We start from the raw sequence: 15,102 nt of genomic DNA on the forward strand, positions 1-15,102 counted from the left end.
TTACATTGGGTTTATTTAAAAAATAATCCGTTCTCGAACCATATCGAGATCGAAAAGTGCATAAAAGTCATCGAAAGTGTAATTTTGACTTATGTGCATTCAATTTCTTAATGTTTTCATATAAAAAAATATTTTTCTCGTCATTTAAATTTATTTCAAATTTTTTATTTGAATTTTTTTAACTCTTTAATATTTTTTTCATGTTTTTATCAACAAAAAATCAAATTTTAATAATTTTTTTAAATAAAAATGTCAAGACAGACAAAAACAACACTCATTATCGCATTTTTTCCAAATTCACTTCACACGAACGCACATCCGAATCATAATAAAACGTAATAAAATGAAAATACGATAATTGACTGCAGAGAAAAACGCAAATTTAACCAAATTTTCACGCAAATTAACGCCCAAAATGGCATCCAACACAGTTTCCACGAACAATGGCATAAAAATTGGCAATTATTATCTCGGACCAACTCTCGGCATTGGCACATTTGGCAAAGTAAAAATTGGAACACATCAACTCACAGGACACAAGGTCGCTATAAAGGTAATTTCTTTGTGCATTTAAAACCCGTTTTAGTCACTTCCTTGTTAATTTCTCTTTGAATTTTGCAGATTTTGAACCGACAAAAGATCAAGAGTTTGGATGTCGTTGGAAAGATTCGACGAGAAATTCAGAATTTGAAACTCTTCCGGCATCCGCACATTATCAAGTTGTATCAAGTCATTTCCACGCCGACGGATATTTTCATGATTATGGTAAATTTTTGAGTTTTTATGTTTTTTAGAACGCTCGAAATTTATTTTAAACTTTTTTTTCTCGAAAAAATATTTTTTTTATTTTTCATGTTTTGTAAAAAATTTTCTTGTTCATAAGAAATTTACATTTTAGTACGTATTTTTTAAAAGAAAAAAAAATAAAATTGATAAATTTAAAAAAATATATAAAAACTTAAGGAAAATTAATTTTGAAAAAAAATATAAAAAAAAAATTATTTAAAAATTAATTATTTTAATAAATTTTAATTTATAAATTAATATAATTTTAATTCTATAATTTTATTAAAAAATAAAAAATAATAATTAATTATTTATACTATTTTTTTGAATAAAAAAATTAATTTTAAAATTAAATTATAAAAACACTTTTTTGAAAAAAAAAAAATAAATTTAAAATTTTTTTAATTTTTTGTAAAAAAATAACAAAAAAAAAATTTTTTTTCAATTTCTCATTTTTCATGAATATTTTTCTTGTTCATAAGATTTTTTTTTTAAATTTATTTTAAAAAAATTATTTAATTTAATTTTTTTTTTGTTTTAAATATTTCAAAAAATTAAAAAATAAAATTTAATTAAAAAAAATTTAAAAATTATTTAATTATTTAAAATTTTATTAAAAACTTATTTTAAAAAATTATTTAAAAAAAATATTTAAAAATTTTATTTAAAATTTTAAATTTAAATTCTTATATTTTTTTAATAATTTAATTTTTAAGTATTTTTTTATTTAATTTACAATTATTTAATAAGTAATTTAATTTTTTTTAGGAATATGTAAGCGGCGGCGAATTATTCGATTACATCGTAAAACACGGAAAATTGCAAGAACACGAAGCTCGCAGATTTTTCCAACAAATTATCTCAGGCGTCGACTACTGTCATCGTCACATGATCGTACATCGAGATTTGAAACCCGAGAATTTGCTGCTTGATCAAAACATGTACGTAAAAATTGCCGACTTTGGTCTCTCAAACATGATGATGGATGGCGAATTTTTGCGAACTTCTTGCGGATCGCCCAATTACGCAGCGCCCGAAGTCATTTCCGGCAAATTATATGCCGGACCTGAAGTCGATATTTGGTCTTGCGGCGTAATTTTGTACGCTTTGCTGTGCGGAACGTTGCCTTTCGACGACGAACACGTGCCAACGCTCTTCCGCAAAATCAAATCTGGCGTTTTTCCCATTCCCGAATACTTGAAGAAGGATGTCGTGAGTCTTTTGTGTCAAATGTTGCAAGTAGACCCCTTGAAACGTGCCACAATCGAGGAAATTAAGAAGCACGAGTGGTTCCAAAAGGATTTGCCGTCGTATTTGTTCCCGTCGCCCGTCGAGCATGACAGTAGCGTTATCGACACAGCCGCTGTCGAAGAAGTTTGCGAGAAATTTAACGTAAAACCTGTCGAAGTGCATGGCGCTTTGCTCAGCGGCGATCCACATGATCAACTTACCATCGCGTATCACTTGATTGTCGACAACAAACGCATTGACGAGGCAGCAAAAGCGGAAATTAAGGATTTTTACGTCGCGGGAAGCCCGCCGGCGAACATTCCGCAACAAACTGTCGTCGAAAAATCCGAGGGGAAAGAAAATTCCTTCAAACCGCATCCAGAACGCATCGCGCCGCTTCGTGAACGAGGCTTGGCAACGTCAACCACGGCAACTGCGACGATCGAACGTCATCGCGGAACGCCCATTAAACGCGCAAAATGGCATTTGGGCATCCGTTCGCAGAGCAAACCGAACGACATCATGCTCGAAGTTTATCGTGCCATGAAAGCGCTCGACTTTGAATGGAAAATTGTCAACCCGTATCACGTTCACGTGCGAAAACTCAACAAACGGCTCGAACATTACGTCAAAATGTCGCTGCAATTGTATCAAGTCGATGCGAAGAGCTATTTACTGGATTTTAAGTCATTGACGAATGACGAGGCGGAACAAAGTGACGACGTGATTTTGGATAGTTTGACGCCGCCTACAAGCGGATCGATGTCGGGCATTAATTTGATGCAACAACAACCCGGGCATCATACCATGGAGTTCTTTGAGATGTGTGCCGCACTAATTATTCAACTTGCACGCTAAATTTAAACATTTCGGAACGAGTATTCTTGTTAATTTTATGTAGAAAGGCTTATATTTTATCACTTGAATTAGATTTTTATGTCTTGAAACAATCTCGTGTTTTGATGATTTTCCGAAGATCATTGGAGCTTTATGGTGTTTTGAATAAATAAAAATGTTTAAAAAAATAATCTTTTCGTCTCTTTAATTCGTATAAAAGTTAAAAAAGCAGTTTAAAAAAAAATTTTTTTTTTTCATATTTTTTAATTCTTACACGAAACAATATTAACAATAGATTTTTTTTTTTTGTAAAATTGATAAAAAAAAAATTGTAGGACTCGAAGCTTAAAATTTTTCATAAACATTAAAATGTTTTAAAATATGAGAACATTTCAAATTATTATTCATAATTTTCAGGGCTTAAACTGCTTTCGACTTTTGCTTTTGCTTGCCATATTTTTTGCCCAATTTTTGTGTATAATATCCTTAAATGTGAATAAAGTAAATTATTTTAGATTATTTTTTTCATTTTTTATATAAAAAACCATAAAAACTTTTAGAAAATAATGTGCTTCTATATTGCTTTTTTTTGCTTTTGCTATTGCTTTTGCTTTAGTTTAAGCCCTGATAATTTTTTTTAAATACAAAAATAATTAATTTTTTTTTGGTTTGAATTAATTGAAATATTAAAATTATATAAGAATAGCTAAATTTATTTTTTTAAACATTACATATTGAATTTGCTCTATTTTTCATCAATTATTTCGAGTTATCAATTTTCGAGCTCAATTTTTGTCAAATGGATAAAAATTTGTCAGAGGACTCTAATTTATCATTTTTAATCATTTTATAACTCAAAACTGCAAAAAAATTGAAACTGAAAAAAAATTTTTTCTTTGACATAGTTTTGTTTTAAAAACTAAATCAAGAGCAAAAAAACTGTGTCAAAAACTGTGTCAAAGCAATTTTTGTCAAATCTTGCTCCAAACGGATAAAAATTTGTCAGAGGGCTCTAATTTATCATTTTTAATCATTTTATAACTCAAAACTGCAAAAAAATTGAAACTGAAAAAAAATTTTTTCTTTGACATAGTTTTGTTTTAAAAACTAAATCAAGAGCAAAAAACTGTGTCAAAAACTGTGTCAAAGCAATTTTTGTCAAATCTTGCTCCAAACGGATAAAAATTTGTCAGAGGGCTCTAATTTATCATTTTTAATCATTTTATAACCCAAAACTACAAAAAAATTGAAACTGAAAAAAAATTTTTTCTTTGACATAGTTTTGTTTTAAAAACTAAATCAAGAGCAAAAAAACTGTGTCAAAAACTTTGTCAAAGCAATTTTTGTCAAATCTTGCTCCAAATGGATAGAAATTTGTCAGAGGGCTCTAATTTATCATTTTTAATCATTTTATAACTCAAAACTGCAAAAAAATTGAAACTGAAAAAAAAAAATTTCTTTGACATAGTTTTGTTTTAAAAACTAAATCAAGAGCAAAAAAACTGTGTCAAAAACTGTGTCAAAGCAATTTTTGTCAAATCTTGCTCCAAATGGATTGAAATTTGTCAGAGGGCTCTAATTTAACATTTTTAATCATTTTATAACTCAAAACTGCAAAAAATTGAAACTGAAAAAAAATTTTTTCTTTGACATAGTTTTGTTTTGAAAACTAAATCAAGAGCAAAAAAACTGTGTCAAAAACTGTGTCAAAGCAATTTTTGTCAAATCTTGCTCCAAACGGATAAAAATTTGTCAGAGGACTCTAATTTATCATTTTTAATCATTTTGTAACTCAAAACTGCAAAAAAATTTAAACTGAAAAAAAAAGTTTCCTTTGACATAGCAACATATAAGCAACAAAATATTTTATCCAAAGCAATGTTCCCGAGGTTGCTCTACTTTCCTTAACCAGAAGCCACGAATTCTGTAAAAGTCCAACCCTGATTCCACAAACGGGCGGATTTTTCATGTTAAAGATTCCAGAACTTTATACAATTTTTTTTAAATTTCCATCAGTTAAGCTCTGCAAGTTAAAGAAGCAACACAAAACCCCAACATGGAAAATATAAATCAAGACTTTTTGGACTATATTGAAATTTTTGTGAACATTCCCATGCGAATGGTTGGTTACAACTTTTTAGACGACGATTTCCAACCAAATTTTTTGACATGGATCATCAACTTGAACATTTTTTCGTATCTTGTCATAAACGGCATCGACATTTATCTGGTTTCGGAGAATCTGAAAAGTACCTGTTTTTGCATGGTTACTTATGGCTATGGATTTTTGTGCATCGGAAGGGTTGTGAATGTTTATACGCATTTAACGGACATTCAACAGCTCAAACAAGTCTTATTGGCTTTTAATTTTGATGTTGATGATGAATCGGATGAACGTGAAATGTACCTCAAGTATGGCAGAGTTTCAAAAATTCTTGGAGGCATTGGAACATCGATAACACTTGGCTGTGGTTTCTGTGCAACTATTTTTCCTTGCTTATTTTTGGTTATAAAAGGAACATACCAACTTACCTTTGGGTTTTTCATACCCGGCATTGATGGATCGACTAAAAATGGATTTTGGGTGAATTATTTTTACCAAAATATGCAAATATTTTTGACACTTCCAGCTTTAATTGGATTTTTGCATGCTCAACTTTTGTTCACGTTATGTGCTTGTTTCCAAATTGACCAAATTATGATCAAGTTGAAGAAAATTGATGAACAATTAAGTACAGTAGAAGATCCTTGTCGAGAAACTTTCAGAAAAAAAGTCAAATTTTCTGAAATATTGAAGTTACATCAAAACTTGATCAAATTCTTGACAAATTTTGAAAACATTTACAATTTTGAACTTGGCAACAGCATGTTTTTCTACTCGGTAATGCTTGTCATAACATTATTCGTATGCGCCAAGGAGGTTTGGATAATCGGATATTTGTCAGTTTTGATAAATTCTTACCTTCTCATGATCCCGTGCCTTTATGGAGTTGCAGTTGAGATCAAGTCTGATCAACTTATTAACGCCATCTATGATATTCAGTGGTATCTTTTGTCTGAAAATGAGAAAAAATTAATGATCGTATTTTTACAAGCGGCTCAAAACCCGAAATTGTTGACTTATGGCGGATTACTTCCATTGAATTTGGAAACATTTACAAAAGTAAGTCTTAAAAACCTGTAAAAATTTTAAATTTGAATTAGCAAGATGGCGATTTTCAAATTTTTACTGAAACTTTTAATTTAATTTTTTTTTCCAGATCTACAAATCAATTTATTCGTATTTGATGTTTTTAATAGAAATGGAAGTTTAAAAAATGTAAGATTTCCTTTTCCCTAAAAAAAAACTTTTAAAAATTATTTTCTTTATAGAAATTATTTTTCGTTTTTAAAAATCATCAAATTTCTCTTTTACACAAAGTTCTATTTTTCATCCTTTTTCTTCTTCAACAGTAAAGAAAGACAGCAAATTCTCAAGCACGCGCACAATTTTTGCCGGCAAAACGTAGAAAAGAGACATCAAGATCTTTGTTTACAATTTTTCCCACACAAAATCAGCTGATCGACGCCCGGTAGATGCTATAAGAGGAGAAATATTTCCCCTCTTTTATCCCCATTCACGCTTTTTGCCTTTAGAGTTGGAGAAAAATGCGCGAAAATTGTTCTAAACAAAATTTTACTTTCTATCGTTGTTTATTGTTGTCGTGATATGCAAACCAAATGTAGATTCTAACACCGAAAACGTTGCTTTGAAGTAGTTCAATAAAATTTTATGGAACAAAATTTTATTCTTATTGATCAAGTTTTTCGTTTTTATCCGAAATTTTGTTTTGTTAATTCAAAAATTGTTGGTCATTTGCTATTTAAAAAAAAAACATTAAATGACTCAATAAATGCTAATGATTTTAATGAGTGTTTTTGACATTTTGGAAGGCACAAAAAAAAAGGAAATTTGGCAATAATTGCTTTATTTTTGTACATTTAAATTAGATGAAGAGCATTTTGTTAATGACAAGGAGTGATATTGAATTTTTGGAAAATTTTATATTTTATTTAATTTTTTAAATGAAATTAAAATAAAATTAACGAAAAAATAATTAAATAAAAAAAATAAATTAATTAAATTCAAAAATAAAATTTCAACCAATTTATTGTTTTTTATTTATTAATTTTTTCATTAATGTTTATATTTTTTTAAAAAGATATTTAATATTATTTAGTTTTATTTTATTAAAAAAATTGAATTCGAAAAAAAAAAATTTTTTTTGATTCAAAATTCTCATTAAAAATATTTTTTTATCAAATTATATTTTAATTAATTATTTAAATTTATTTTTTTATTTTAATTAAATTATAATTTGATGAAAAAAATAAATTTTAATAAGAATTTAGCATCAAAAAAAATTTTTTTTCGAATTCAATTTTTTTAAATAAAATACAAAAATTAATGAAAAATAAATTAATTAAAAAAAAATAATTAATTTAATTAAAAATAAATTTTCAATCAATTAATTATTTTTTATTTATTTATCTTTCATTAATTTTTATATTTAATATTATTTAATTTTATTTTATTTAAACAAAAAAAAATTGACAAAAATATTTTTTGATGCGAAATTCTCATTAAAAACCATTAAATAATAATTTAATTCTTTAATTTTTTTTAAACAAAATTAAATTAAAATTAAAATGAAATTTAAATAAAATCAAATAAAATAATCAATTAAATCACAATTTGATAAAAAAAATTAAAAATAATTTTGAATAAAAATTTTGGTTCAAAAAATATTTTTTTCGAACTCAAGGTAGTTAAATTTCATAACGTTTTGAATTATCTTAAAATTTTTAAAGTCCAAATTAAAAAAAAATGATTTGTGAAGTTAAACTTAAAACCCTTTTCGAAAATAAATTCACTCGATCGGAATAATTTCGTTGTAAAATATTTACATTGCCAACCCACAAAGTTCAAATTAATTCTGATACATGAAAAATCTTTCTATCGACTGCCCATCGAGAGTGCTTGACCTACATTTTCCTCGCTTCTCTCCATTAACCGATATATTTTCCCTTTTTATGCTCTTTACATTTCTTGAAATAAGCGACATTCTAAGCTACAATAATAAATTGTCCCACATACTCCTTCATCTACGTTCACTGCGAGTTCATTGTCTGCGTATTTTCCCAACATAATTTTTCTTCCATGTATCCTGCGATGCCTTGCCCACGAATGCAATTGCAAAAATCTTTTATTATTATTATGGAGGCTGTCGCACAAAAAACACTCACTTTTAGTCTTTCACAGATAAAAAAGTGCGACGGTAAATGTACAAAAGTCTATTCAATGTGACAACAACGTGATAATTAGATGAAGTCGTACGAGCATTCGCACACGAAACAACAAGGATTTATGTATGGAGGAAACGGAAAAAAGTGAGAAAAGAATTGTGTGGTTATGAGACTCCCCTGTACGTCGCGTCGAGGATAGCCGATATAGGGCAACGTGACTTGGAATTTTAAATGATAATTTTTTTTTAAATTATATATTTCTTGCTGTCTCTCGCTCTTTGGATATTGCAACGCTACTGACTGCAGATATTTTTCTACTGTGTGACGTTACATGCTTCGGAGTCTGTTGAAGTAAATAATTTAGAGAGCAAGAGAAAATACGGGTTAGAGGAAAAAATTTATTAAAAATGTCAGGTATTTCCTCATTTAGTGTTCGTCTGCTTATCGGAGGAATGAAATTTGGGACAAATGCGTTTTTTGCTCTATTTATTTTTTTTAGCAAAGCTTTAATATTATAGCTTCAAAAATTCCTGAATTTAATAAAAAAAATTATTTTTAAATTGTCCTCTCGAAATAATTTAAATTAAATTTTAAAAAAAGTTTATAAATTTATTTTTTTTTCAAATAAATTTTAATTTCAATATTTAATTTAATTTAATTAAAATTAAATAAATTATTTTTTTTAATTTTTTTAATAAATTTTAATTTCAATATTTAATTTAATTTAATTAAAATTTAATAAATTATTTTTTTTAATAAATTTTAATTTCAATATTTAATTTAATTTATTTAAAATTTAATAAATTATTTTTTTAAAATTTTTTTAATAAATTTTAATTTCAATATTTAATTTAATTTAATTAAAATTTTTTCAATTATTTTTTAATAAATTTTAATTTTAATATTTAATTTCATTCAATAGAAATTTAATGAATTATTTTTTTTTATTTAATATATTTTAATTTTTTTTAAATTTAATAAATTATTTTTTTATTTTAAATAAATAAATTTAATTTCAATATTTAATTTAATTTAATTTAAATTTAATAAATTATTTTTTTTAATTTTTTTTTTTTTAAATTTAATTTCAATATTTAATTTGATTAATTTAAAAAGAAAACTAAAAAAAATCTTCTAAATAAAAATATTGACATTTCATTTAATTTTACCTTCTAACAGAACTTTTTGTTGACGATCTTGAAAAAAAAGAAAAAAATAAATAATTAATTAAATACTTCAAAAATCATCCATTTAAATCAATTTAATTCAACTTCCCTAAAATAAATTTCGTTTAATTGGCTTTTTTTTCATTCCGCTTGAAAAAATGTTGAAAAAAATATTCTAATTGGTTCTTTTACAACCATCGGAAATGACAGTCACTTCTCCATACAACCGCTTTGCATTTAATTATAACCAATTTGACTTTATTGCCCATAAAAATATTTAGAGATAAAGGAAATTTTATTATTTTGCTACCCACAACAGAAAAAATATTATTACATCAAACACTGAAGAGAACAAGAACGAGAAGCAGAACGATAATGAAATAATTGGCGAGTAGAGACAACATTTAATCGATTCAATGTCATTCATGTCCTTTGTCTCTCGTTTTTCTTTTGTCTGCGCTTCAATAGCCTCAAATTGAAATGAAAATATTTTACATAAAAAAATATTGTCCGCCAACAGAAAATTTGTCGTTGTGGCAAATTGTGACGAATTTTTCGAACGACAGCGAGAAGATAAGTCCCGACAAATGTATTTGCTCGAAAAAGCGGGAACGGAACGACCAAAATGTTTTATTTCCTTAATCAATCATTTGTCAAATGGGATAATCTTCTTTGCTTTATGCGGCGTTTGTCGCTGCTGTCTCTCTCTTTTCGACTGAGGAGCAAATATTTCGCAACTTTTGATATTGTGAAACTAATTGTGAGCTCAATTTTGCTCATTTTTTTGCTTGGAACATTTAAAAAAGTTTTCAAAAGAGCAAAAATGGGAGATAAGAAGAATCTCTCGCACACATTTAAAAACTTTTTAAAATCAAATTGTATTACACGGGAACTTTTTCGTTACACGGCTTCACATTTGGGATGAAGTGTGCTAAATTTCTCACATAAAACTTGCACCTTGTTAATGTCGTGTGAAAAAGTATTACAGAATTTCTGTATAAAACTTTCAGTCTGCATTTTTTTTTTTTTTTAAAAAACGTTACAAAGCCTTTTGTTAGTAGTAACAGTAACAGCTTCCATGAATTTTTGTAATAAAATTGCATGTTAGATGAAAAAGTTTTCCCTTTTGATGTGTAGTTTTGTGGATCTGTGCTTGAAAAGACTTCATAAAAAGTGAGATAATTAGAAAATAAGTCATTTAAAAAATTGCAAATAATAAAATAAATTACGAGATAAAATTAAAAAGATTTTTTTTTTTTTGTAGTAAAAGAATGAATGCGCTCATGTTGATAAATTTCAATGTAATGAAGTGCAAACATGTATGATGCAAAAAAAAAATTATTTCTTTTTAACAAAGTTAGTTTTGTTATTATGTTCTATATTAAAGAGTTGAGACGAGTTTCTTGTTGATGTTTTCTTTTGAATATTTAAATTGAGAATTTTATTATAAAAAAATTTGGCATGGAAAAAGTTTTTTTTTGTGTAAGTAGTTGATCGAAAAAAAAAATATGAAAAGAAATATTTCAAGGAGTTTCATTGAACTTTAATTATAATTTTAATTTTAATTTTAATTTTAATTTTAATTTTAATTTTAATTTTAATTTTAATTTTAATTTTAATTTTAATTTTAATTTTAATTTTAATTTTAATTTTAATTTTAATTTTAATTTTAATTTTAATTTTAATTTTAATTTTAACTTTAATTTTAATTTTAATTTTAATTTTAATTTTAATTTTAATTTTAATTTTAATTTTAATTTTAATTTTAATTTTAATTTTAATTTTAATTTTAATTTTAATTTTAATTTTAATTTTAATTTTAATTTTAATTTTAATTTTAATTTTAATTTTAATTTTAATTTTAATTTTAATTTTAATTTTAATTTTAATTTTAATTTTAATTTTAATTTTAATTTTAATTTTAATTTTAATTTTAATTTTAATTTTAATTTTAATTTTAATTTTAATTTTAATTTTAATTTTAATTTTAATTTTAATTTTAATTTTAATTTTAATTTTAATTTTAATTTTAATTTTAATTTTAATTTTAATTTTAATTTTAATTTTAATTTTAATTTTAATTTTAATTTTAATTTTAATTTTAATTTTAATTTTAATTTTAATTTTAATTTTAATTTATTAATTTTAATTTATTAATTTTAATTTATTAATTTTAATTTCAATTTTAATTTTAATTTTTTAGTTTTTTAGTTTTTTAGTTTTTTAGTTTTTTAGTTTTTTAGTTTTTTAGTTTTTTAGTTTTTTAGTTTTTTAGTTTTTTAGTTTTTTAGTTTTTTAGTTTTTTAGTTTTTTATTTTTTTAGTTTTTTAGTTTTTTAGTTTTTTAGTTTTTTAGTTTTTTAGTTTTTTAGTTTTTTAGTTTTTTAGTTTTTTAGTTTTTTAGTTTTTTAGTTTTTTAGTTTTTTAGTTTTTTAGTTTTTTAGTTTTTTAGTTTTTTAGTTTTTTAGTTTTTTAGTTTTTTAGTTTTTTAGTTTTTTAGTTTTTTAGTTTTTTAGTTTTTTAGTTTTTTAGTTTTTTAGTTTTTTAGTTTTTTAGTTTATTAAGTTTTTTAGTTTTTTAGTTTATTTAGTTTTTTAGTTTTTTAGTTTTTTAGTTTTTTAGTTTTTTAGTTTTTTAGTTTTTTAGTTTTTTAGTTTTTTAGTTTTTTAGTTTTTTAGTTTTTTAGTTTTTTAATTTTTTTGGCACGTAAACATTCTGACATCGAATAGAAAAACTTTTCATAAAACCACAAAACGATTCGTGAAGTAATTCCTGAGTTATTGCGTTACAAAGCATCTCGCGATAATTTCTACCTGTCAAAATTATCATAAGAGCCCTCAAAAAAGACTTGAGGCTCATCTCTTGTTCTCCTAAAAACGCGTTAATTAACAGAAATCCGCTTACCAACTCAAACCATTTTCCGTTCGGGGACATCTGCGATACTTTTGCTCCGTATTTTTGTTTCATTATTAATTTTCATTTGCTGTCCATAAAGTGCCATCAACACCTGAAAGACCAAAAAAGAAATTTAATTTACTCCCAATTGTTTGCACATTTTAACACAATGGAAGTTTTTCTCGTATTTCCTTTTGTTTTTTTTTTTTTTCTCGTCTACCTTTGCAAAAATATTTTTCTTCTCGGCAACTTGGCTTCGAGAAAATAACTTTAAAAATATATTGTATTTATTTCAAAAATGGAAACATTCAATGAAAAGAGGCACGTTAAGGTACTTATGCGAATACAATATTTCAACTTTTCGAAAAAAAAGTCACTCAATGCACTTCGATTTTCCTTCGTCGTTCTTTGTAGCGAAATCGTCAGCCAAGAAAATGAAAAACAAATAGGAAAAGTGTGTCAGTGTAATGCAAAAATCATGTTTTTACGAGATTGTTGCAACTGAAAGGTAGAAAATTTTTCTACTGTTTCCTTTTATTTTCGCTTCCTTTTCTTTATTTCGCTCAAAAGCTCCGAACACAAAAGTATTGTTTGTCAAATCATCAAGAAATAAATTGACCATAACTGAGCAATCACTTTTTAATCTTGATCCGGAGGACAACCTCTCGCAATTTATTAACCTCTTTTGTTGAAAAATTACGATGGATCAAAAAAACATTTCCATCAAAAAATAAGAAGAAGGAGAAGAAACTCATCATTTTGCATATCTTTGTCATCTCTACCGTGCTTCTGTCTCTAAAAACAAATTGCCTGCCATAATTTTTTGCTATTGTCTTTTTTTTTGGCTGACGTTGTGTGTGACATTTATCTTGATTCTCCTTCCGACAACCAACGGTTTGGTCGAGGCTCCAGTGACGATGACGACATTAAATTGTCATAATTCGTAAATGCCATGGATTATAACGGATAAAATTTGAATGTTTAGATTAGGAGTGAAAAGTTTTGATGGCGTCGAGACGTGTTAAGGCATAAAATGTTGAGAATGGGGGAGAGTTCGGTTATTGACTTGAGAAAAAGGTGAGATTTTAAATAAATTTATAAAAAAAAAATCTATGTTGAAATAAATCATTTCAGGAACAGATGTTGCAGTTTGACAGGTAGTTTTCAATTATTTGTTAATTTATTTCTGATTTATTTTTTTACTTTTGTTTTAGTTTTGAAAGATACGGAAAATTCGTGTGTTTTATTTTTTCTTATATTTTATGAATTATAATTTTTATCAAGTAACATCATATAAAAATAAAATAAAGATCAAAATTAATAAATTTTAATTATATAATTAATTAATTTAAATAATAATATTATAAAATAGAAAAGGAAATTGAAAAATTGAAAAAAAAATTGAAATTATTAAAAAAAAATAAAATTGAATTAAATTAAATAAAAAAAAAATAAAATTTTAATCAAATTAATTTTTAATTCTAAATTAATTTTTTTTAAATTTTTTTTTTATAAAATAAAATTATTAATTTTTATAATTATATAAATATAAAATTCTAATTTTTTTTAAAATATATATATAATTTTTTTAAATTAAATATTCATTTTTAAAAACAAATCATTGTATTAATTTTTTTTAAAAAAATTAAACTTAAATTTTAAAAATTTTAACTCTTAAATAAAATTAAAACGAAAAATTTTATTTAATTTTTGATAAAATTAAATTAAAAAAAATTATTAAAATTTTAAAAATTTTGCAAAAAAAAAAAATTTAATTTTTAATTAATTTTTTAATATTAAATTAATAAAAATATTTTTAAATTTAAAAAAAAATTTTTTTCCATTTTTAATTAATATTAAATATTATTAATTAATTATTTATATAATTAAAAAAATATTACTTAAATTATTAAAACAAAATAATTAAATTAAAAATTTAATATGTTTTTAAAAGTAAACCTCAAAATTTTGTTTAAAATTTTCAAAAAAATTAAAATTTGATTTAATAAAAGATTTTAAAAATTTTTTACTCACCATTAAAGAAATTTATCAAAAAACGTCATTCAATTAAAAACAAATAGGCGTCTCCACAAAGTAATCAAGTTTCAATTTCTCAAGAATTCACATGGGCATAATTAGAGCAAACACAGATTAAAATGATGTCTTCGTTGTCTCAATTGACTTTCTCTTTAATTGCACCCCAGTTGATGGATTTCCGTAATTTTCATTAATTTGTCATTTCCTTTGACGACAAATGTTTTGCATCATCGATATCGCCATTGTTGAGTTTAATTTTCTGCTTTGCCAGTTCAATCACTGACATCGCCTTTGATTAAAAAAATACAGAATTGGATCAAAGGAAAATTCTATTAATAACAACAAAAAATGCCTTTTAAACAATTTTTTTCTTTCCGTGTCTTGTCAAAGGAAAATCCTGAAGCGATCATTATTTTATTGATAAAAAAATTATTTCATTGTCCGTTGTTTTTCTCTTTTGTTATTAATTCTCTTTAAATTTTCCTGTTTTATTGAATTATTGAAAAATATTACAAATACTATCATCCCATTTGCATCATTGAGAAATCTATTGCACGAAATTCTTTTCTTGCTTTTAGCATGAATTCGATGTCGATGTTAACAATTGTTGTTGAATTTGTCGGAAGATAAGCTTTGAAATTTACTTTGAAGACTCCCGTTGGTACAAATGGCGGCAACAATGGACTAATAGTTTTGTTCAAATCAACCATGTTTGTTTCCAACGAATTCTAAAAAAAATTAAAAATGAATAAAAAATTAGAAAAAAATTAATTTCTTACCTCAAAAGGACATCCTTTTAATATTTGTGGAAACCCAACAATTAACATTTCCTTAAATCTTTGTAAAAGTTTATCATCCGACACTTT

The 15,102-nt window shown here is 24.7% G+C and overlaps 2 protein-coding genes across 2 annotated transcripts; both read left to right on the forward strand.

Annotated features, from left to right (window-relative positions):
- The first annotated feature begins 313 nt into the window (after positions 1 to 313).
- LOC134838060 (5'-AMP-activated protein kinase catalytic subunit alpha-2) lies at positions 314 to 3,036 on the forward strand. The gene is made up of 3 exons (XM_063853505.1): positions 314 to 553; positions 622 to 765; positions 1,555 to 3,036. The coding sequence occupies exons 1-3, from the start codon at positions 416 to 418 to the stop codon at positions 2,872 to 2,874; spliced, it is 1,602 nt and encodes a 533-aa protein (XP_063709575.1). The 5' UTR covers positions 314 to 415; the 3' UTR covers positions 2,875 to 3,036.
- A 1,873-nt stretch (positions 3,037 to 4,909) lies between these two features.
- Positions 4,910 to 6,037, forward strand: LOC134837877 (odorant receptor 7a-like). The gene has a single exon (XM_063853268.1). The coding sequence runs from the start codon at positions 4,910 to 4,912 to the stop codon at positions 6,035 to 6,037; it is 1,128 nt and encodes a 375-aa protein (XP_063709338.1).
- The last annotated feature ends 9,065 nt before the right edge of the window (positions 6,038 to 15,102 follow it).

Source organism: Culicoides brevitarsis, chromosome 1 (genome assembly GCF_036172545.1).
Source record: "Culicoides brevitarsis isolate CSIRO-B50_1 chromosome 1, AGI_CSIRO_Cbre_v1, whole genome shotgun sequence".
In the NCBI taxonomy this organism is placed as follows: Eukaryota; Metazoa; Arthropoda; class Insecta; order Diptera; family Ceratopogonidae; genus Culicoides; species Culicoides brevitarsis.

Excerpts from the sequence above, each read along its gene's own strand:
- LOC134837877 (XM_063853268.1), top strand. The coding sequence starts at position 4,910 with ATGGAAAATATAAATCAAGACTTTTTGGACTATATTGAAATTTTTGTG.
- LOC134838060 (XM_063853505.1), top strand. The coding sequence starts at position 416 with ATGGCATCCAACACAGTTTCCACGAACAATGGCATAAAAATTGGCAAT. Across the intron at positions 554-621 it reads GACACAAGGTCGCTATAAAG|ATTTTGAACCGACAAAAGAT; the intron begins GTAATTTCTTTG and ends TGAATTTTGCAG. Across the intron at positions 766-1,554 it reads CGGATATTTTCATGATTATG|GAATATGTAAGCGGCGGCGA; the intron begins GTAAATTTTTGA and ends AATTTTTTTTAG.